General features: G+C 42.5%; 3 protein-coding genes across 5 annotated transcripts; 2 read left to right on the top strand and 1 right to left on the bottom strand.

Annotated features, from left to right (window-relative positions):
• The first annotated feature begins 1366 nt into the window (after positions 1-1366).
• Positions 1367-13159, top strand: si:ch73-364h19.1. 2 transcript variants are annotated; one of them, XM_010874052.3, is made up of 5 exons: positions 1373-1708; positions 2552-2655; positions 9249-9347; positions 9524-9694; positions 11654-13159. In XM_010874052.3, exons 1-5 carry the CDS (start codon positions 1612-1614, stop codon positions 11855-11857), a joined length of 675 nt encoding a protein of 224 aa, XP_010872354.1. In that variant the 5' UTR covers positions 1373-1611; the 3' UTR covers positions 11858-13159. The 2 variants fall into 2 exon arrangements, with proteins under 2 accessions (XP_010872352.1, XP_010872354.1); XM_010874050.3 differs by having other exon boundaries at positions 1367-1708; positions 9524-11746.
• Positions 13160-16780: 3621 nt separating this feature from the next.
• LOC105012904 (butyrophilin subfamily 1 member A1-like) lies at positions 16781-21380 on the top strand. Of its 2 annotated transcripts, none has more exons than XM_010874049.4 (7): positions 16781-16932; positions 18341-18419; positions 18976-19074; positions 19428-19529; positions 19636-19908; positions 20342-20420; positions 20518-21380. In XM_010874049.4, exons 2-7 carry the CDS (start codon positions 18360-18362, stop codon positions 21099-21101), a joined length of 1197 nt encoding a protein of 398 aa, XP_010872351.1. In that variant the 5' UTR covers positions 16781-16932; positions 18341-18359; the 3' UTR covers positions 21102-21380. The 2 variants fall into 2 exon arrangements, with proteins under 2 accessions (XP_010872351.1, XP_019906136.1); XM_020050577.2 differs by lacking the exon at positions 16781-16932 and adding an exon at positions 18781-18832.
• A 4-nt stretch (positions 21381-21384) lies between these two features.
• npm2a (nucleophosmin/nucleoplasmin, 2a) lies at positions 21385-22621 on the bottom strand. Its single transcript, XM_010874048.4, has 5 exons — positions 22217-22621; positions 22039-22124; positions 21705-21915; positions 21537-21579; positions 21385-21450 (listed from the first exon to the last, which is right to left on the bottom strand). Coding segments are annotated over exons 1-5 (393 nt in total). The 5' UTR covers positions 22269-22621; the 3' UTR covers positions 21385-21449.
• Between the last annotated feature and the right edge of the window lie 238 nt (positions 22622-22859).

Here is a 22859-nt window from a genome sequence, read left to right as displayed (position 1 = left end):
GCCTTATTAACACATACATTTTCATGAACATAGTCTAATGTGAGATTTTAGTTAAGGGCTTTAAGTTAAGCGCTGATCCTATCACAAGAAGTTGATGCAGTGAGACAAGGCACGGCAGTCCTTGTCTGACACCAACCCTGGATGGCGTTGAGCCAATTTGCATCAACAAAGACCAGTTTGCAAGACCCCAGTGCATTCAATATTCTTCCACCAGGATTAAATCTCTTAGCCACCATGGGGCAGAACAAAGTGACTTAACTGTTCCACCATTTGGGAGCCCTTGCTTTACATTTCTCTGTTGAATCAAAACCCATGTAATTTTGTTATATAAACGCATTAAGTTCATCAATATTCGCTTGTAATGTGATGTGGAATTCCTTTTGGAACCCGGCCAGGGCGAGGACATCCATCAATTTGGCTTTTAATCACCTCCTGCAACCTGCACTGATAATCACTGTCTGACTAGAGAATACTTCTTACACTGACTGCCATTTTCATATGAACTGGATCTAAAGTAGAAAAAAAATAAAGATTTGGAATAATAAAGAAAAATATGTGTTTGAGTAGTTTGTGTCAACCAGTACATATGAAAATAATTAAATATTGAAACAAACAATTGTGAAAATCCATCTGAAACTTTTATTATAATGTTTTTATACATATTTTTATTACTTACAGTGTGGGAATATGTGTAAGCCTATGGTCTTAGTTTTCATAATGCAGTTTTGTATGCTACCAATAGGCTGTGCCCTCTCATTGTGTAGCCTATCTAATCCATGGCATCTCCAAGGTAACCTGTGACTCCAAAGCTGGAATGTCATGTCCTCTGTGTTGGACCCTATATTGGAATTCCAACTACAAAGACATAAATGTACTGACATGTTAGATTTGATCAAAAGAAAGGAGTTTTATTAGGCCTAATGTCTGTCTATCAACTTATCAAGTTGATGGTGGTGATCCTTTATTAAAAAAGCGAAATAACCGGTAATATAGTTTACTGTGACATCTGAAAGTAGTTTCAAGTATTGTGAAAGCATCATTTTATGGGTATGCTTGTCATCTTCAGGACTGGGTTTCCTAGGATAAAAAATAAATGTAAAAATAACTCAGTTGTCTGAAACCCAGTGGTTGTTCTATTTTTCTCCAGGACATCTGCACACATTTTAATGCCACAGACACAACAGAATATTTTCAAAGAGTTGAATGTTTCTGAACAGTCTAGTCTTAAAAATACGCTTATTGCTTCCTCATTTACTTGACAATATATTTCGAAGGCAGCTGTTGTGCTATGAGCTATGCGTTCATTGGCTTTGATTACCAATGTAAGCCAATTGCCTCCTTAGCGACTGCCTGCGCGTGTCCATAAACAAAGTACAAAGAGTGTTGTCCGGTGCCCAGCGACGTCACCGCATTTGATTGCGCGACAGTGTGCCATTAGACTCAAACACTGTGGCATGTTTCCCGAGGTAAGATACCCTGATGTGACTCTGTTTCGGAACTCGTCTCTCTTGCACTGAAATGGGACAGGGGGTGTGGAAAGAAGCAGAATCTCCCTTCTCAGGCATTTTTAATACAAAAACACACTGTTTTAACACTCCGATTTGAGGATCCATGGGAATACCATTTTCGTCAGAGATGTCCACCGCTGCAACTCCAACCGTCCCGTCTCAGTTAACGTCGGATCAACTCACCGTCATTGTGGCAACATGTAAGTAAGCTTTTAATCTCTAAAAATGTCTCATATTCCATAAAATGTATGGTGTCATTTGAGCATGGAACAGAAGCAGATGTAATCCTAGGCATGTTTTTGTAAATAACCCTGCTGTTATGAGTATTGACATGAGTATTTCCCCCTCAATAAGTTATGCGGGTTACTTTATTTTCCTTGCACAAACAACAAGTATTGGTAAGTTGTGGAAAACTTAACGAGTGCATGTGGACCACTGACCTATAGGTATAGAGAGGAAGACTGTTGCCTCAGCAGGTTATCAGCAACAACTGGATTATTTGACTATATCTAATCTCTTCTGTGGAGTTGTGTTAAGGATATTTTGAATTTCATTGTTTGTAACCTGCTATCACTGTAGATATTAAAGATTTAATAATATTGTATTTTTAGAACTATCTATATCATCTTGAATATGTCAGTGTTCCTCTTAGACTTGTATCAGAAGATTAATTACATGGTTGACTTCATATTTAGATTAGATATTCAATTAATTTGAAGAATGGAAAAGAGACTGCGACCAACGTTAATGTAGCCAATTATCCCTGTCAACAGATGGAAAATACATTTTGAACATTGTTCCATTAGATAGCATACAATTAGTGTTTCCACAGCATTTATCCTATTTGTGACCTGAGCAGAGAAAGCTCTGGTCCTTAGCAACTGTCTATTACAGTATTAAACTAATACTTCACATTCCTTTATAGTGGGGCAAACATAATATACATTTTGCACAAGAAAGGGCATGTATTGTTATTTTCATACATTGCTTATAACAGTGGGTGATTACTTTTTATTTCCTTTTTCTTTCTTCTTTCATATTAGTTTCCTCTCTGGTGTTCTTTGTGGTGATCGTGGTGCTGCTTATATACCGCAAAGACCCTCACTGCTGCAAATTCCAGTGCTGTCCAGATTCTAGTGGAGACTTGGTAAGGACCCGAGGCTGAATTGCTATATTTCACTAAAAGATATGATTGATGAGAAAGTGTCACTTGTGAACAATCCATGTATCCAGGACAGAATGGACTTGATATGATCTCCATAAAATAATGGATTTGCATTGATGGAATTAGCAATGCTCTGACTAACAATGACCTGAGCCATTAAGGGGGGTGGCAGCGCTGGTAAATTATATTGACACCTGCATCGATTGTGTGATGTTTAAATACAACACTAGTACTACGACATTACAAATTATTTTGTTCAAAACCATACTCAAAACATGTTGTATGAAAACAAATGAATGGCTGACACAGGGAAGGGGAAATCTGGGCCTGTATCCACAAAGCATCATGTAATAGGAGTCCTGTTAAAACCCATAAAACCCTAAGCAAATGCCAGCTTAGAGTGAGTTTTAAGATGGCCCCTTAGACACTGGCCAGACAAACTGAGCCAAATAAACTCAGAAATGTTCATCTCAACTGGTAATCACAATAATTTAAGGATGCGGAAAGGAAAGATATAAGTGATGGTGGTCATTGATATTTTAATGAAATTGTGGAGAAAAAAACTATTGCGATGAGGCATCCACCCAAAAAACATACATTTGACTTATTTTCTATTAAATTCTTCTTAATAGCAAGGAATGTATATCACAGGTATGACATCACATCACTTTTTACTACTCTAATTGGATTAGTAACCGGTTTATAAGAGCAATTAGATGTCTTATGGGTTTGTGATATATGGCCAATATAACACAGCAATATACGACACTCCCACGTAACTTATTGTTTACATATACCACAGCTATCAGTCAATCAGCATTTAGGTTGCGAACTAACCGGTTCATAATACACATTTTAGTAGCGTTTACATATCTGTAATTCTTAAAAGAGAATTATTTAGAAAAAAATCATAGAAACAGTTAACAACAGAAACAGACTGTTGTATTTTTGTAGTATACTGTGGAATATATAGACCAACTATAGACCATAGTGTGTTCCCTGCATGTCACATGTCAACTTCTGGGGCAGAAGAGTTTTATCTAGCACGCCATTTTCAGTGCTTTTAAAGTATTAAGCATCTTTTTTTCAGAGCTTTACATTTTAACATGTTTTATCATACTATGATACTGTAACTCTGTATCTACTAGGCACCTATATAATGTTTTACTCCCTACTGACATTTTAACTCTATCTTGTTTGGTGGATGTTTTAATACATTATCATGCTATTATTGTGTTGTTACTGTGTCATATCTGCTATTATACATCTGTAGATAATCTATGAAACATTATAGTAAATACAACTAATAATAAACGGCAAAAACACTATATACACTAAATAATACAGCATACTAAAGTAAATATCTTGGGAGATTATGGTATATTGTCTATATACCACAACTACAGTAAGAGCGGTCCTTAGGCGTGATGTCATATATGTGGTATATGTACGCAAGAAGGCACAAGAGGGTGTGTAATACATGACACGACGCATTGCGGCTTGGACACAGTGCTTAGCAGCGGCATATATAATACACTTTATAAACCGGAGGAATTGAAGCCTGAATGCTGAATATCCTAATTGGTCTGGGATGTGTAGTGCCTAATAATGGCTCATATTGTGGTAAATTGGCCGTATACCTTACAAGCTTGTACCTTGTTACATACATATACCATAGCTTTCAGCCATAAGGAGACAACAGTACCATTGTATGTACAGGATAGGCAGGTATAAAGGGGGGTTTATCAAAATGCTTCAAAATAACAGCATAACAATAATGCTGAATAGAAGAGGAACATAAGGAAAAGGGAAGCGTAAAGAATGAAAAGAGATATTTACAATAGTCCCTGGAATAGACTACAGAATATCCCAGTTATTATCCACATTTGGTGAGAAGGTACAGTCAACTCGAGAAGTGTTGGCATACTTCATGAAATTGAATAAAAGTGAAGGCAAAAAATAAACAGCGTATTGTAAACAATGAGTCATGTTTTGGGCTCAAAAACAAGGTTCTGTATACTTTCATTCCAACACAATAATTTCTCAAACACAAAACATTTAATGGAGTAGTATGATTTCTTTCTGCAAAGAAAAGGTTTCAAATGTATTGGAAACCATAAATATTTTGTGATAACGACTCTGAGCGTCTTTCTGAAAAGTCTGACAAGGTTGGTTCATGCTTTTAAAGGAACGTTGGACCACACCTCCATTCAGCAGATTTTGTGATCCTTCATCTTCTTAGTTTTGTGCTTGTGGTCTGCCCTCTTCAAATCAGAAAACAGGTTTACCACAGGATCAGGAGACTGAGGCCATTGTAAGACATTCATTTTGTGGTCCTACGACCATTTCTGTGTTCATTTTAATATGTGCTTCGAGTCATTGTCTTGTTGAAAGGTCCATCCACAGCCAAGTCACAATCTCTTGGCAGAGGCAACCAGGTTTTGGGCTAAATTATTCTTGCACTTTGTGAAATTCATTGTGCCATCGATCTTAACAACCCTGGACAACTAGTTGCAAAACACCACCAGAGCATCAGTGGTCCACCACAGAGAATCACCTGCTTTTCCTTGCAGGCAATTCCTTTTTGTCACCAAACATGGTATGCAAAGCCAAAAATTACATTTGACTACAACACACAATTCTTATTGAAGTTTCAATAAAACTCAGGCACTGCAAATTGTGGTTGGGCTCAGCAAGGGAAACCTTCGTACAACCCTTCCAAAGAGGTAAGATGACATGGAGGTGGCATCTAACAGTTGATTTTGATACTTGATGAACCCAAGATTCCATTATGCTGTGCAGTTCCGAATCTGTGATCCTCTGACTCATCTCTGACTCTTCTTTCACTCCCTCACCACCTTCCTCACTGTACGTGAGCACTATATGCACTTGCGTCATCTTCTTGGTAAATATACTTTTTTTTCATTATTGGCCTGACCCTTTGTACTGCTATTTTCCATTTTTTAGGTATTCTTTTATATCCTTTACCTGATCTGTAGGTCAACAACCTTCTGTCTTCTGTCTGTCTCTTTGGTTTAACTCATGGCAATGGATGACAGAGGGATTTTACATGCGTGTGACCTCATATTTATACTCCAGGGAAACAGGAACAGGTGAAAGACCGAAAAAGCATAGCATTTTATAATAGACACAACTTTGTTTGGTTTTATTTTTTATATTCCTTAGGGGTGCCAAATTGCCAATACATTTAAAACCAATTTTCTGAAGAAACAAACCTTACTACTAAAAAATATTTTTTTGTGTTTGAGAAATTATTGTGTTGAAATTATAGTAAATGGCTCCTCCTTATGTTTTAGCCCTAATTTGACAAATTTGTGTTGTTATTTTCTTTTTGAGTTGACTGTATGTAAGTAGTCCTGTGTAGCTGTGGATGAATTAGATTAGATGAGGTGTTTCTACATATTGTAACAATGACTACTATACATAGAAACAATATGTATGTATGAAACTGTATGAAGACAGTATATTAGCCACAGGGCAACGGCCATAAATACATTCACTGGATGAATAATTACACTGTACTATGTAGGAGCAATGCAGACATTATGAAAATACAGTAAGTGTGAGGTGAGACTGGTACTGTGTTCGTGTGTTAGAGGACCCTGAGGGTCCAGGACAGGGTACTATGCCATTAGCCAGCTAGTAGTGGAGATTCTTTAGACTAATGGCCTGGCGAAAATAAACTTGTAACTTTTAATAGCTGTTTGACAACAGGACAAGGAAGTGTGCATTAACAGATCCTCGCTGACCCCTCCCAGACTGGAGCCTGAGGGCAGGCAGGTACTACAGATGACCAAAAAATCCTGCCATCATGAGCAGTTTATTTTCCTGTTCCTGTGGCCCTCAGTAACAGGCCATCTGTCCCATAGAGACTGACTATGCTCCCATAGAGACTGACCATGTTCCCATAGAGAGAGGACTATGCTCACCACATCAAGACACCTTTAAATAGCTGAACTAAACAGCTGCACTCCACTGCACTCAAAAGCCTGTTAATCTCCCTGCTTTTGGATATAATATACAGATACTGTAAATGGAAATCCATGTATGTCACACATTCATTGCTCATACAGCATCTCCTTATGTTGTATGCTCGCCACAAATTAATATGGAATTGTATGTCAAAAATGCTTCCCTTTTCTGTGCTCTCTCTTTATATGATGACTAACAGTAAACATCTCACCAGTCTGTGTATGGCTGAGGTGTTTTCCATAGCTTTCCTTCCGCACTGTGTGGTGCAACTGTTCTGGAGGTCCCTTGACAGTTGACCTGTCGTGGCTGCCCTGTCGTTGACAGCTGCCGCATCAGACGATGATGCAACCGGACAGAATGCTCCCAATAGTGCATCTGTAGATGTTTGTTAGGGTCTTGAGGGACATGCCAAGTGTAATAGAGGAGCTCTGTTGCCTTTCTTACTAGTGTTCATGTTGTGGGACCAGTTCAGGTCATCCCAGATGTGAGGGCTGAGGAATTAAACAGTGATCCCGTCGATGGGGGCTTGCTCACTCTTATTCTCCCGGTAGTTCACAAACAATTCCATAAATCATTGGTACCTTGATGTGCAGTCTGAATATTACCGAACTACTTCACTTCAGAGCTTACCAACCATAACCGATATTCAAGCCCCTAACTTGATAAAGGAAATGGTGAACAGGAAGGAGAAACTCTCCACAGAAGTCCGTCTCCAGTTTCAACTCATGCTCTAGGTTTCCTCTTCCTGCTGTCGGCGATCTCTGGGGGAGGGTTCGTTCGCTATCTCACGGGCACAGTGACACTACTAATGCCTTCCGATTTTCCCAGTCTCACAGACAGGAAACCTCCACCCCTCCTGTTTGGCTCCGGCCTGAACGGACAGAGAGAAGTTAAACTGTCTCTTGTCCTCCCGTACGTGTCAACCATTTCTGACCTGCTGTCACCTGGAGTCCGTTCACAGGGCAAACATGTTTCCAGCGAGGGTAATGGAGCCTCACAGTAAACAGTGGGTGACGGAGTGTAAATATTGAGAGAGCTTGTTCTGTATCTTATGGAATTGAACTCTGGGAAATACAGAGATGACAAAGTGATACTGGGTGAAGGGATACAGCCTACTCTGGTGGAAGCTAAGTAGACAACAGATTTCCCAACAAAGAAGTTACTTTCATTTGAAACGGACGCGCAAAGCAATCAAAATCTTTGCTCTTGACTTTTGTCTACGTTTCTTGAAAACCCACCAAATCTCCCATAAAGCTCTGACCGGAGCAACTCTGGTATATTGTCGAGGAGGGTGGTTTCGTTACATGATCATTAAGGGGACACAAACTTGAAGGCAAGGCAGATTGGAAGGCAGTCTTACATGGAAAAAAGCCTCTTTCTTTGTTTCCTATGGAACGTTTACTTTCCTCTATCGGCCACATACCTTTCACTGCTTTAGTTTGCTCCATGAATAGTGGCTAGACCCTCCTGTTGGGTGTTGGGGACAGCGGGGACAATGGCTCTCCTTCAGGTCGTGGCACTGAAAAAGGCACACTGCTGATGGGGTCCTCCCCCGACTTTAGCTCTGATTTTACACGGTTGTGCTTTTTCACACTGGCTGAATCAGTGGCGTAAACAAAAGGATATCTCTTCTTTTAATCCCCGGGCCTTTTTTGCCACGTCTTAAAAGTGCAAACTAGCGAGGGAAGGTAACCTTTGACATAAGTGTTTCTTTGGCTTCTCCCTCGGTCACATGTTGGAGGGCTGGTGGCAAAGGTCAAACTTGCGTCACTGGGAACGCGAGCGATGTCACCGTTCAGGCAGGCCCTCGAAAACGTAACATTTCTATCGATATAAACGAGCGTTCTTAACGTGCGTGATTCGCAGCGGGGCAACAATCCCATTCCAATTGCTCCAGCCTCTCTCCACCTCATTATGCCTCCTCGCGCTGAATAGAGCTCTCCGTCAGGCGACAAATGACTTAGCTGTAAGGCTGTGTAATGCTGCCCAAATGACGTACGGCGGGGGCGGTGGGGGGTCTATAATGTTCATCGGAGCGCGCTCGTTAAGGGCTACCTGCTGCAGTTACAAGGGAGGAGACAGGGAGGCACTGACCAGACCACACTGTGGGGTTTGTTGCCAGGGACTCTGAGGACACAGTAGGACACTGCATTGTCAACCACACAAAGACACTCATTTAGCTCCAGGGTAATCACCTAGTTTTCCGGGAGGGCTTTTTTTTTTTTTTCTTCACGAATTCCAGCGCCACATACAGTGTGAGCCTGCCTAATCTTGTTTGGAAGGGGCGGAACGGGGAGGCGGCACGGAAATCGAAGGGTGGTCATCTTATAGGCTAAGTAATTTATGGTACTGCTAAACCAGGCAGGACCCACGAGGATGAAACAAGGCGTGTAATTGGTCAATGAGGCTAAAATTAGCGACGGCATTCCCACTCGGGCCTTTGGTCGGGGGCCGCCATCGACGTTCTAAATTTAGTCGGAGTTGTAAAGCGCGGCTGCTTTGCACTCGTCTCTGGGCGCTCTGTGCTAAGGGTGTGCCACTAAACTGATTTACTGACCAGCGTTTCCTTGATTCTCCTGCAGGACGCCCCTCCTCACTACTACAGCAGCAGACAGGCCCTGGTGGGAACGCCCTGCCAGGACCAGGCTCAGGACACAGTGCACAACAGCGCCCGTTCGCAGGTAACGGACCCCGGGAGCGGGTCAGTACCCGGCCAGTACCCGTCAATACCCGGTGTGAGGACAGGTTTATTGACCGCTGTAGTCAGGAGTGGCGCCCCGACAGGGATCCTTTCCGAAGTGTACAGGCACCCGTATTAACCTCCCGTCTATGTTTGTCCCGCCTCTCTGACCGTCAGACGGGACAGCTGTTCCTGATCGGCCTGCCGTCCAGCTACCGCCTGCCCTCCCTGGAGGCGCCCCTGCCCAGGCTGCCATCCTACGAGAGCGTCAGGAAGAAGGACCGCCAGAGACAAATCCACATGATGATCGCAGACCGTTTTGGCCTGAACGGCCCCATGCTGTCTGAGGTAACACAATGTAGCCGCGTACAATGCCGTCGCCAACCCGGAGAAAGATTTGTGGGGCCCCATGTCATTTGTGGGGCCCCATGTCATGGGCCCCCTTGTCGTCTAAAAGCTTCAGGATTACCGTCGACGGCCCTGGTAACAGAACTGATGTGTTCTTACATGCTGCCTGACAGTCGACATTACGGATTGTTACCCAAAGTTAATCTTTAGTTCCCGGTCCTTTATTAAACAGCCTCACGTAATCCGCCGTTAACTGAAGAATGCCGGGGTCTGTCATCTTTAGTTTTGACAATAAACAAGATGATAAACTAGAGGTGTTCATTTGAACTGTGCTGTCATGGGATAACCGGGGCTCATTCAGAGATTGAACACTATTCAGAAGACAGTAAATGGGAGCCCTATCAGGTCATCTCCTGCTTCAGCGACAGGCAGACTGCACATTTTCAGGTTTCACCGTGTCGATCTTTTACCAGGGGGTTTGACTGCGTAATGCTCGAGCAAACAAGGTAATGAGAAACAGGCACATCAAACATAATTAATGCCCGGGTCCTCAGTGTAAACAATAGCGGTGAACACAGCGTTGTGCTTTCCTCTTTCACTCGACCTGTTTGCTCTTCTTTTTCATTACGTATTGACCTGGTCAGTAAGTGCTCTCCCACCAGTCCCTCACCCGGTCCCCGTTAGCTCAAAGTGACCCCCCCCACACACTAGAGTGGGTACCGACGGCCCGTAATTGCCCTCTGTGCAGTGGCCAGAAGAGGCTGCAGTCAAACTGCGGTCGCCCTGTCCTGGTGGGTGTGGTGTTTTTACAGGGCTGGTAGAGGAGCGCAGGGCTCTCACTTCCACCCTCAGGGCCCCCGAGCAATTAAAAGATAAGAGGAGTCCGTCAGTCAGGGAGGGAGGAGCCGGTTGATGACAGAGATTGGCTTTGTACTGGAGGAGGGACCCTCATGGCTGCCTGGGTGCTGCCAAACTAATCTGTCATGTAAATGCTAACATGATGAGATCAGGTTCTGTGTCAGATGTATCAGCCAGTACCCACAACACCTGTGGTTCGATGCTCTCGCGTTCGCCAGGGCGAAGGTCACAGTTTCTTTTTTTGCGGCGTGACCAAGTTAGCGTGACACTTTCAGGAAGGAAGAAAAAAAAAAAAAACATTTGAAACTTGAATTAACCTGGAAAACACTGTTACACGTTCCAGTCGATTAAAGCTTGAATCTCAGACAGCGATAGCCCCCCTCAGTTTAGTTCATTCCAAGACCTGGGACCATCGTAGTCCTCGTTCTAGGTGGTTGATATGAAGATATGCAGGGAGTTGCCTGAGCACTGCCTGGTACACAACCATTTACCAGTGCAGCCTAGTAGGGAGGGAGGGCCTCTTCACCATGGTGTGTTCACAGTGATGGGTGAGTCAGTCCTTTACATTTTAACCACTTGGCAGAAGCTTTTATCCATTTGTGTTTCCACTGAACCACAGGTGAAGGCCCCCCCCCCCACACACACACACACACACACACACAAAGGTACATAGTATAATTCAGACACAATGCCAAATCTGATCAAACTTTAATATCGTCTTGTCTTTTTATATGAATCAAGTTGTGTATTAATTAGACTGTGTTGCTTAATTTCAGAAATTTCTGATACAAGCAAAGGTCTCTCACCCAATTGGCAAATGTTTGGCTTGATTCTAGCATTTCTTTCTAAAACAGCCTTTCTTGCACTCATCACAAGCTCCAGTCGCAAATACTGAAAGGCCTTTCAAATTGTAGAGGTACAGTGGTGTGTCATCAGCATACATGCAGTTTAAATTCCCACCTTAAAATACAGTGTAAAAATGTAAGGCCCTAAAATGGACCCCTGGGGTCCGTCAAACCCTCCATTCTCTTATTTCACACAGAGCGTTCTCACCACCCACTCTAAAGGAGCGTTAAACTAGGATTGTCTTTCCTTCCACAGCCCCCTCCGTCATATGAGGAGAGCATCCGTCAGTCTGCTGAAGTGCCTTTTGACATTCTGGGGTCTGTAATGGACACCCCTTACTCGGAGAACCCTCCGTTCCCCGCCGCAGACCTGACCACTCGGACAGCGTTATCCACTCAGGGCCCGTCCTCTCTGGATCCATCACCTCAGGAGATCAGCAGTGCCAGACTCCCCGTCTGAACCCCTCAGACCCCCCTCTACCTACTCCTCCTGGCCAACGGTGGTGAGGGCGTCGGGACTGTGGATGCTCTGTACACTCCTTGCTTTTTGAATGGGAGACATTAGAAATCTACACATTTTCAATAGGTCCAATCAGATCACTAGATGGACTGCATCGTGGGAATATCCAGCGCTGAAAGTGCGTCGGTAATGGGACGACGACCAAAGATTGAGAAATTCCTCCACTGCCTCCGTGGCAGGTTACTTCATGCTGACCTACTTGAATGTCTATACAACCTTGTCAGTTATGTAAGTTATCCGAAATAAGACCGGGGAGACCTTGATTGCCATTTATCTGCTGGAGATGACTAATGACATGATTATATCTGAGATGGCAGGTTCATCTCACGCAAAAAGGAATGGCTCTGACACTTCCCGTCTGTACAGACTAACCATTTCTGTAAACAGATGAAAACACCAAAAAGGGAAGAACAGGAAAGTTACACTTTTTACAATTGTTTCTCATATTATTTACTTTTGATCAATGGTACCCTCTTTAAGTCACTTTATGGATGAAAGTAATCTTGATTGTACTGTTTTAGGGGGAACTGTGTTGTAGCAAATCCTATTCTGTGTAAAACCACTCTCATTTCGTAGAGCTGTGTGGGAGCCAAAGACATATGTGGGGGAGTTCTACAGCAGTCAGCTACAACTCGCGTGTTAGCCTTGAAACCTGTGAAGAGAGTGAGTCAACAACACCAGACCTGTCTTAGCACTGGCACAAGAGTCTTAAAAGACAATTAAGCACTGGGATTCTAGGATACTCCAACCTGACGTGGCTTTGTCCATTCAAAAGCTATATGAATGTGTTCAATGAAAATATCAAAAGCAAATTGCTTTTTGTTCACAAGCTGATTTTATTAACTAAACTCTGGGTGGCCTTTTTTAATAGTCCATGAACAAGCCGGGGAATAAAAAACAGCAAATATAAAGTATACTTTCTCCTAGTCTATAAAAAAGTAAGATGCTTAATCAGCAGTTAATTACAGATACGCTTATTCAAAGAACAACAAGGGGGGAACATTTGAATGTTTTTACAGAAGTTAAAACATCAGTCAATTTTCCTTTGAACCCACCACTTACTTATATCTGGCCTATGACTATTAACACACATTAAGCTCACTATGTACAGATTTATGTATATACATATTAAACTGAGGTGTTACATATTGAACTTCTTTTTTGTACATTCTTCTACAGGGAAATTGCCAAATGTTAAATATCATACCAACAGGAGTAAAATGAATGTTTTTTTTCTTTCTGAGCTAATAAACAGAACATACAATTTGTAATCAGATTGCCTCGTCAAGTAACTTTCACACTTTCCCTCATGAATAGGTTGTCCCCTGACATCTGGTGGCCAAGTTTAAAATTGCAATCTCAAAGATAACGTTTCACAGAAACGTGAGTGCACCCATCTTGTCCCTTTCAGACAGTTCTTTTAGTGAGATACATGAATGACCATTCACTATATATTTAATTGCCTAGATGAGGAGTCCACAAGGTCTCCATTGTTCTGCTGCAGTTGGGTATCTAATGAGGACCAGAAGAGGGAGGACAGAGAGGTTCTTAAGCTTCTCACAGTTGGGAAGCACAGTTGGAAACATACTATAATATAAGAGCATAATGACTGAGGAAAAAACACGACAGAAAAACAACTTCCCTGTCTGTTTTGAGACAGACTTACACAGAATGCCATTGTTTGGTAAAATCCCCCTGAGCGCATGTCCTACAGGATGAACCCAATATAGTTAATTATATCATATAGCTGTTTGATCCTTTAAAATAGAGACCATAAATAGGGGATATTGGATCCCCTCTTTATCACTGACATCAGCAGCTAATTGAGCATGCAGATTTGGTATTTAGGGGATTGAACACAGGCTAAAGGCTTTGTTAGATTTACAATGACCTTCTGATAACCCTCTGGATTAGAATGAAATTAAGCAAACGAGGAAAGGGTTTTGTTTTTCATTAGATGTCCCCAACACATTCTAATCGTCTGCCTTTTTTTATGCAGAAGGCTGAACATTTATTTTAATATCTGTGCCTTTGGATGATTCTGTTCCTCTAACTATATTATTTGGGATATCAAACAGTAAAGTATATCAAGTTAGCCAATATGCTCAGTAAGCCGTAATTAAATCTATTTCATACAAAAAAATATTACAAGAATATTAATAGAATAGCCTTGATTTTGTATAAAGTAATTGGAAAATCTGGTAATTTTACGACAGGGCACTTTCTTTAAAAGCTGAAATCTACATTTTCTTATTATAAATTATTCATAAGCCTAGCCACTTATTCTTGGAGAACAACGCCTCATGAGCTTGTTCCAACTGTCTGGCCCCATACAGTTAAAAAACACTGTATAGGCTCAAAACATGATTAAAACAATAGTTCTGATGGATGGTCAAGCCCATGTCCTCAGACCAATCCCTAGCTTTTCAACAAAACGTTCGGGGTGTCAGCTATGTTATTGTAAAAATGAGGCTAAGTGATAATCAGAATCTGCTTTATTCGCCCGGTATGTGTACACATAAGAGGAATTTGACTCTGGATAATACAGGCTCATGGTGTGCTTACTCATAAAAAACAAAACAAAGGACACTCAACAAGTCATCGAATGCAATATACAGTACACATAAATACACATAATAAACCAAACAACAACATAGTAAGACTGATGAGACAATAGTGCAATGAGGAGGGTATAAAGGGTGCTGGAAATAAATATTTGAATGCAGATATTATTTACATAATGACAGTGGATGTGATCTCTCTGTCTCTCTGTCTGTCTCTCTCTCTATATATACACACACACACACGTTTGCACTCTGCTACATTACACTAATATATATATATATATATATAGTGTAATGGAGCATTTATTTAGCATATTATTTATTTATTCATTCCAGCAATGTTTGCACTCTGCTCCATTACATTATATTAGTGTAATGGAGCAGAGTGCAAACGTTGCTGGAATGAATAAGTAAGTAATTTTTGTGCAGGTGTAATGAACATGAGTTAGGTGGTTATGATATATACAGTATATTCAATGGGGAGAACAAGTATTTGATACACTGCCGATTTTACAGGTTTTCCTACTTACAAAGCATGTAGAGGTCTGTAATATTTTTATAGGTACACTTCAACTGTGAGAGACGGAATCCAAAACAAAAATCAAGAAAATCACATTGTCTGATTTTTTTTATAATTAATTAGCATTTTATTGCATGACATAAGTATTTGATCACCTACCAACCAGTAAGAATTCCATCTCTCACAAGCACTCCTGTTCTCCACTCATTACCTGTATTAACTGCACCTGTTTGAACTTGTTACCTGTATAAAAGACACCTGTCCACACACTCAATCAAACAGACTCCAACCTTTCCACAATGGCCAAGACCAGAGCGCTGTGTAAGGACATCAGGGCTAAAATTGTAGACCTGCACAAGGCTGGGATGGGCTACAGGACAATAAGCAAGCAGCTTGGTGAGAAGGCAACAACTGTTGGCGCAATTATTAGAAAATGGAAGAAGTTCAAGATGACGGTCAATCTCCCTCGGTCTGGGGCTCCATGCAAGATCTCACCTCGTGGGGCATCAACGATTATGAGAATGGTGAGGAATCAGCCCAGAACTACACAGCAGGACCTGGTCAATGACCTGAAGAGAGCTGGGACCACAGTCTCAAAGAAAACCAGGCCTATTTGAAGTTTGCCAATGACCATCTGGAGGAATTGGAGAAGGTCATGTAGTTGGATGAGACAAAAATAGAGCTTTTTGGTCTAAACTCCACTCGCCGTGTTTGGAGGAAGAAGGATGAGTACAACCCCAAGAACACCATCCCAACCATGAATCATGGAGATGGAAACATCATTCTTTGGGGATGCGTTTCTGCAAAGGGGACAGGACGACTGCACCGTTTTGAGGGGAGGATGGATGGGGCCATGTATCGCGAGGTCTTGGCCAACAACCTCCTTCCCTCAGTAAGAGCATTGAAGATGGGTCGTGGCTGGGTCTTCCAGCATGACAACGACCCGTAACACACAGCCAGGGCAACTAAGGAGTGGCTCTGTAAGAAGCATCTCAACGTCGTGGAGTGGCCTAGCCAGTCTACAGACCTGAACCCAATAGAATATATTTGGAGGGAGCTGAAAGTCCGTATTGCCCAGCGCCCCTGAAACCTGAAGGATCTGGAGAAGGTCTGTATGGAGGAGTGGGCCAAAATCCCTGCTGCAGTGTGTGCAAACCTGGTCAAGAACTACAGGAAACGTATGATCTCTAATTTCAAACAAAGGTTTCTGTACCAAATATTAAGTTCTGCTTTTCTGATGTATGAAATAGTTATGTCATGCAATAAAATTACTAATCATACAATGTGATTTTCTGTATTTTTGTTTTAGATTCTGTCACTCACAGTTGAAGAGTACCTATGATAAAAATTACAGACTTCTACATGCTTTGTAAGTGGGAAAACCTGCAAAATCAGCAGTGTATCAAATACATGTTCTCCCCACTATATGTCATCCACTATATCATTGGCCAGCTGGGCTTTAACAATATTAAATGACTAAGTGCAAATGCCTGAAAAGTTCTATTTGCTGACATATGGAAACTACAAATACTTATCACCACTGTATACAGTGTGAACAACACTGAATCACAATGCGGTTGATAATTATTTAACCTCAAAATCAGCATGTATATATGGCATGGTCAAATGTATGCAGCAAGCTTTAAATAATGTATTTTGCATGTTTTCAGTGTGTAGTTACAAAACTTTAAAAAAGCGTGACTGAACTGAACCAGGCTACCCCAACAAAAATGGTTGCACCCTTCATCTACACTCGGATTCTTAAACGGAGAAAGCCGAACAGTCTTCGGTTCTACGAAAATATTGTATGTAAACAAGGTCAGTCATACTGCAGCACAGCCTACGCTAGCTATTGTAATAGAAGTTACATTTAATCGGAATACTCTCCCGTCTGGAAGACATCGAAGACTAACATTACAACATTCGGACAGGTAAGTTTTACATGTTTATATGATTAAATTGCATGATTGTGTTACACTTTCAATTACATGAAATACAGATTTTTGACTGCATGGAACTCCCCAGCCCGCACGGCATGCTTTTGTTTATGTCGCGATTTGTCAAAAACACAACGACACATACGATAACTTTCGACATGTTACCATGTCAACAAACCAATGCATCGGTTTTGCAGCATCAAGCTATAGTGCGGCAAAGTCACACGACCTTGTCCATGTTTACTTTTTGCGCAGACTGCGTACTGTAGTCTAGACTAGTCAGAACTGGGTCACTGATCAATTTGGCTCTCAAACAAAAGATGCATGTAGCTACTAACGTTGGATCCCAGACGTACAAGCCTTCTCTGAATTAGGCTATATTTTCTTCTCTTCCCAGTTTCCATTAACCTACTCACATTAACATTCAGTGGTTCTATTTTTTATTTATTTTTTACAGTTTTTTAAATTATAATTGTTGACCTGAGTTTACAGCATATTTTAACACATAACAGCTGGTTTTGTCTCCCTGTGTGTTGTATTACCAATTTTATTATTTGGGGCCAATCGCTGCTATTTTGTCCCTAGTGTTTTGCGTCCTCTATCTGGTTGGGCTTTATTACTGGCTAGCCTGCAAGTACTGAGTGTGTGTTTTGGTATGGAAAAACTCACGCCGAACACATTACTGCTGGTAGTAGAGACAGAGAACATGCAGGCCTATTCAAGTTAGTACCGACTACATAACCTCTGTTCTTCTCTGACTGTTTTCACTGATCCTATTCCAGTTAATGATCAGTCCTATGCCCTAGACCACTTCCAGGTCAATCCCTGCTTATCCCACGATGATGACTTCAATAATATCCACACAATACCTCCTCTAAGTCAGTATTATTTAGAATGATTCTTACGTGACCACAGGGGTGTTGCTGTTATGATTTGGTCCAGGAAGATTAGCCATTCGTTGCCTGTCCTTTGCTCATTGTTTAATGATTTACATAATCGTGCATGAAAGGAAAACATGTTTGCGGTCCAAGCAGTGGAGGCGTCCTTCCTTTGCATTCATGCCAGCGTCTTTAAATTTGGCAACAGAACTAGGGCACTGGGAAGGAACGGCTTACACATTGTAATGAAAGTGGTGCACAATGCAGATTAAGATACTAAACATTTGAGTGCCCACAGAACATTTAGGAGGTCCTACTAGTTATCTGTGTATCACACAAACATCATACTATATCACTCAAACAGATAACGTGTTTTTAGACCTGTTACCGGAAACCCTTTCACTAAGTGGGATGGCTGTGTCAACCTACCTGAACATTCCTTCACGTAGAGGTGAACTGCCTTCAGGTGTCCTGTCAGTCAAGTTTAATTTGTAATGCTGCTTAATCTGTCTTTTTCTTTGTAGGATCTGAGCAGTTACCAAGATGATGCAGTGTTTCCACTTCATGATCGAGCCAGCCAAGAACATTACTGCCAGGCTTAAGGTGGGTCACGCATCACAAATCCAAACAACAAAAACCCAATATCCATGTTTTTGGTAAAACCTGTTTTTCTTCTGTCGGAGATCTTATTAAAGTGACAGAGTGTGGTGGGGTTTTCATGGTGCCCCCACATTCTTACTGACAATTTATTACTTTACTATGTATTTACAGTAAATGCACATTTTACTCCTTTAGCAGATGCTACTATCCCTAGTGAGTTGCAGTTCGAGGTTTGGTTTGGTTCTATATTGATTTATACTTCACTTAATTTGACTGGGACTAAGGGTGTTGTTGTGTAGACAAAAGATGTGGTGACTCATGGGGTTATGGGAGAGAGGGAGATCTTTTTGTTTTCTGCTGACAGGAAAGGAACATAGTGTGCATCTTGATCAGGCCAAGTGACTCCTCCTCTTCTGGTTTGACCTTATTACTTTCTAAAGCACCATTATGTGTCCTCAGTGTCTGTCCTTCACACTTTGCCAACTTTGCCTTTTATTGCTACTTTGTATGTGTTATGGGGCTCTGAGGTGTCCTGAAACTCTTTTCACACATTTTCCAGGAATCTCGCAAGAGGGCGAAGAATGAGAAGAGAGAGTCTTTGGATGAGAATCAGCTGTTTATAATGGAGCTCGCTAGGGATCTCAACCGAGTATGCCTGGTAGGTTTAAGCCATAAGGGGGCGTTTTATATGGCCAATATATGGACTGTTCTTAGGCACAGTGTAATGGGGAGTGCCTGAATACAGCCCTTAAACTGTGGTTTATTGGCCATACACCACATACCACTGCAGTTTCCTATTACTATTATGAACTGGTTACCGATGTAATTAAGAGTACAAATGTTAGAATTTTTTTTACATAGATGTGGTAAACAGCAGCAGTAACAGCCATTATGTAGTGTATACAGAATAATTATCAACTTTTGTGGACAAATACTGCCAACATAACCGTAACCTCAACCCCCGCATAATTACATAATTCTAAGGCCGTGCATGATTGGGCTGTTTTGCAGAGGTCTGAGGTGCTCCAGAACATCTGGAACCAAGAGGACATCTGGCCTATTCCTCTCTGCAGGGCTTTCATCTTGGACTGGGCCTCAGTGCTGGAGAGCAAGGTAAAACCACTTGAAGGCTGGACCAACTAAGCCCTAACTCAGAGCTTCAGGACACAGTATACAGCATTCTGAACATCCAAACACAGCCTGTCCTCTTTCTGTACAGAAGAGGCCCATGCAGACGGATGGCTGGCCAGAAATCAGCGAGGTCAGGGAGCGGGACCTGTTCAGTGAGCAGGACGTGAAGAACGCCAAGGGGACCATCGTCAACTGGACCAAGGACCTTAGAGCTCAACCTGAGCAGAGTGTTTGGCCTGGGGAAGCCGTGGCTCTGGTTCTGTCCGACCTCCAGGCGGCATGGAGGAACGGCCGCACGCCCAACCTGCTGACAGCCATGGAGCTGCTCATGTGGGTCCTACTGACACAGGGCCTGGACAAGGTGGGGCTACCTTCAATGTCCTCCCTCTACATATACGGAACATGCCAACAGAGGTCACGGTACTTAGCAAGGCTGTCTTTAGTGATGGACATTCGAGGCTTCATTACCGTTCTTCTAGCAGCAGGCTATTATGCTAGCAGTGCTAACGGAGATTTACTTTTTCAAAATTAAAGCCATCATTGAAATATATGAAGTAATGTAGTTAACAATCTAGTCTGTACATTATGTTTAATGTCCGTTCCAATGTTATTCTTGTCTGTTCTTTGTCACAGACTAGATTGTTAATTATATTGCCTTATACATTTCAATTATGGCTTTTATTGTGATAAGGAAATCTGAGTTCTGCCAGCATCATATCCTGCTGCTAAAATAAGGCTAATGAAGCCTCAAATGGCCATCACTAGCCGTCTTTTCCTTGTCTTTGTGCCGGCAGGAGGCCATCCCTAAACAGTGGCTCATCTGGAAGCAGAGAACTCAGAAGATAGGCGCTGTCCGCTACATTCCTCATTCAGGTCTGTGACGCCTTGGACAGGCATTGGTAGTCAAGCGTTTTTCATATGGTTTATTTCTTAAAATATGTTTCGCTCATCCATTCGATCTACATTCCAGTGTGGGACTGGATCTCCAATGCCGCGGTGGAGATCTCACTTGACCTGGACACGGCCAACCCTGACCTGCTCATCTCCAGCGACGAGAAGAGGATGCGATGTGGCTTCGTGAGGAAGGAGGTGCCCAACTACCACCAGCGCTTCGATGGCTGGTGGTGCGCCACCGGGGTGGAGGGCTTCGACTCCGGCCGCCACTACTGGGAGGTGGAGGTGGGCGAGCGAGATTTCCGGCTGGGCGTAGCCAAGGAGTCCGCCCTGAGGAAGGGCTTCAAGTCCCTGAACACCAACACGGGCTACCTGACCCTGCGCCTGGAGAGGGGCACCGAGCTCAAGGCCCTGACGGTGCCCTTCACTGCCCTTCCCCCGGGCCTCATCCCGCGCAAGGTGGCCGTCTACCTGGACTACGAGCGCGGCCAGCTGTCCTTCTACGACGTAGACAGCCGCTCGCACATCTACACCTACAACGAAAGCTTCAACGAGAAGCTGTTTCCGCTGTTCGGCACCACGGAGTTCAAGGACCTGGTGATCAAGTCCCCTGGGGGCAAGAACCACTGCCTCTGTTCTTCCCTGTGCCTGTGGGGCTGAACCCTCCCCCTCATGGTCACCATCACGCCACTGCTGTAATCACAACCTTACTGTAAAGAACAAGACTAAACGCTATGGAATAGCTGTGTGACCACTGACGCTGCTGCCATTTCTTCCGTGCGGTTGTTTCTGTCCATTCTTTGCTGAAGTTATGCTATGCGCTCACGTGTTCTCTACTTCTCGTTCATTTGTAAGAATTCCGTAGAATTGTCACCCTTGTAATATGTAATCCTGCAATAACAAAGCACTTTCTGTGAAGAATAAATATTATGAAACTCAGAAGTCTTGTGCTTTTTTGTTTTTATTGAAGTCCTTTAAATGTGAACATGTTTCTCAAGCCCAAGCTAATCTGAAAAAGAGACAACGACATTGAATATGGAATTGTACAAAATAGACCTTTTATGAGGCTCTGAAGATCTTGATGGGTTTACTTACCAGGGTGATGAGAAGAATATCTCCTCCTCTTCCTCAAATCCCACTGTGGCAGTACACACAGACCAGGTATCAGTTCAGTTGAGAACAAAGAATGTTGAAGGTCCAGAATCAACATACGGTATACATGTTTTCCAGCAATTCTGTCCACAAATTGTTTCTGTTACTTACATGTCACATGCTGTCCACAAACGAAAAGGGGCCCATGCCCAGAGCGAAGGCTGAAGGTGACCGGTGGCATGAGCTCAAACCCAGTGAAACTGACCATAGGTTGACACTTGGGATGAAGGGTGGCTATGGGCACTGGCTTGGAGTACACCCCGACTCTGTCCAGGACCTCTACAACATGCATCTCCATTCTGGCTTCAGCACTCAGGCACATCTACACAGAGGGGGAGAGTTGGATCGGGCTGTCATTGGAGGTTCACTGTAGATTCACAAGACAGACTGATTTCTGCTAATGGGTTGTGTTTAGATGGATGAAGACAGACTTGAACAGACTGACCGTTCGGATGAAGAACTGATGCTCCAATAAGTCGTCTTCCTCTATTTCAAACACGGCTGTACTCTGGTTATCACTCAACTCACATCCTAGTCAAAGGAGGACAAATGCTGGTGTCTACAGTGTTGGGCATCTAGGTCTTGTCAAACCGTCTCAAAGTAGCATTAACTTCAGTACATACCCCAGAGCACACAGACGGTGTCAGAAACGGAGGATAAAGTGGAGAGGTCCATGGAGATAAAGTGGAGTTTATTCTGGAATATTGTGCCTCTTCGCTCCCAGGGTTTTGACTCTGTATCTGACTTTGGTTTGGGTCTCGAAGTGGTCGTTGGAGAACACAAAATTCTACCTAAACCCAAACGTATACGACGACTCACCTCACCCGTTGAGACCAATGACAAATCCTTGCATGAAGGTGCGTTCAGTTCGCCTCAACATTTGCTACGTCCCAGAACTATTTGTAACAAAATGTCATGTTTCTTCAAAACCTCGAGGTCCGTTTACTACCGTTTCGGGGGTGTGGCATGAAGCAATGAGTGACGTATTTAAATAGTGGCAATGCTGACGGCTTCCTCCAAACGCCCCTAACCCAAGCAGATCTTTTAAATGGGCCACGATCAGTTATAACAATGTTTTGAATCGTTGTAGATGTTATATTCCACTAGTAAGCGCAGTCTTGTAGCAATTATCACCAAAGTAAAATAACATTTAATGTTGATCATTGTAGTTCGGGAATTCAATTGTGAACTATAGTCAGTCAGGTCCTACAATAAGCAGACATATTTCTACATGTTGAAAATGCATATTCGTTTTATATAGCATAT

Source organism: Esox lucius, chromosome 11 (assembly GCF_011004845.1).
Source record: "Esox lucius isolate fEsoLuc1 chromosome 11, fEsoLuc1.pri, whole genome shotgun sequence".
NCBI lineage: Eukaryota > Metazoa > Chordata > Actinopteri > Esociformes > Esocidae > Esox > Esox lucius.
This window is presented reverse-complemented; position numbering and strand designations above follow the sequence as displayed.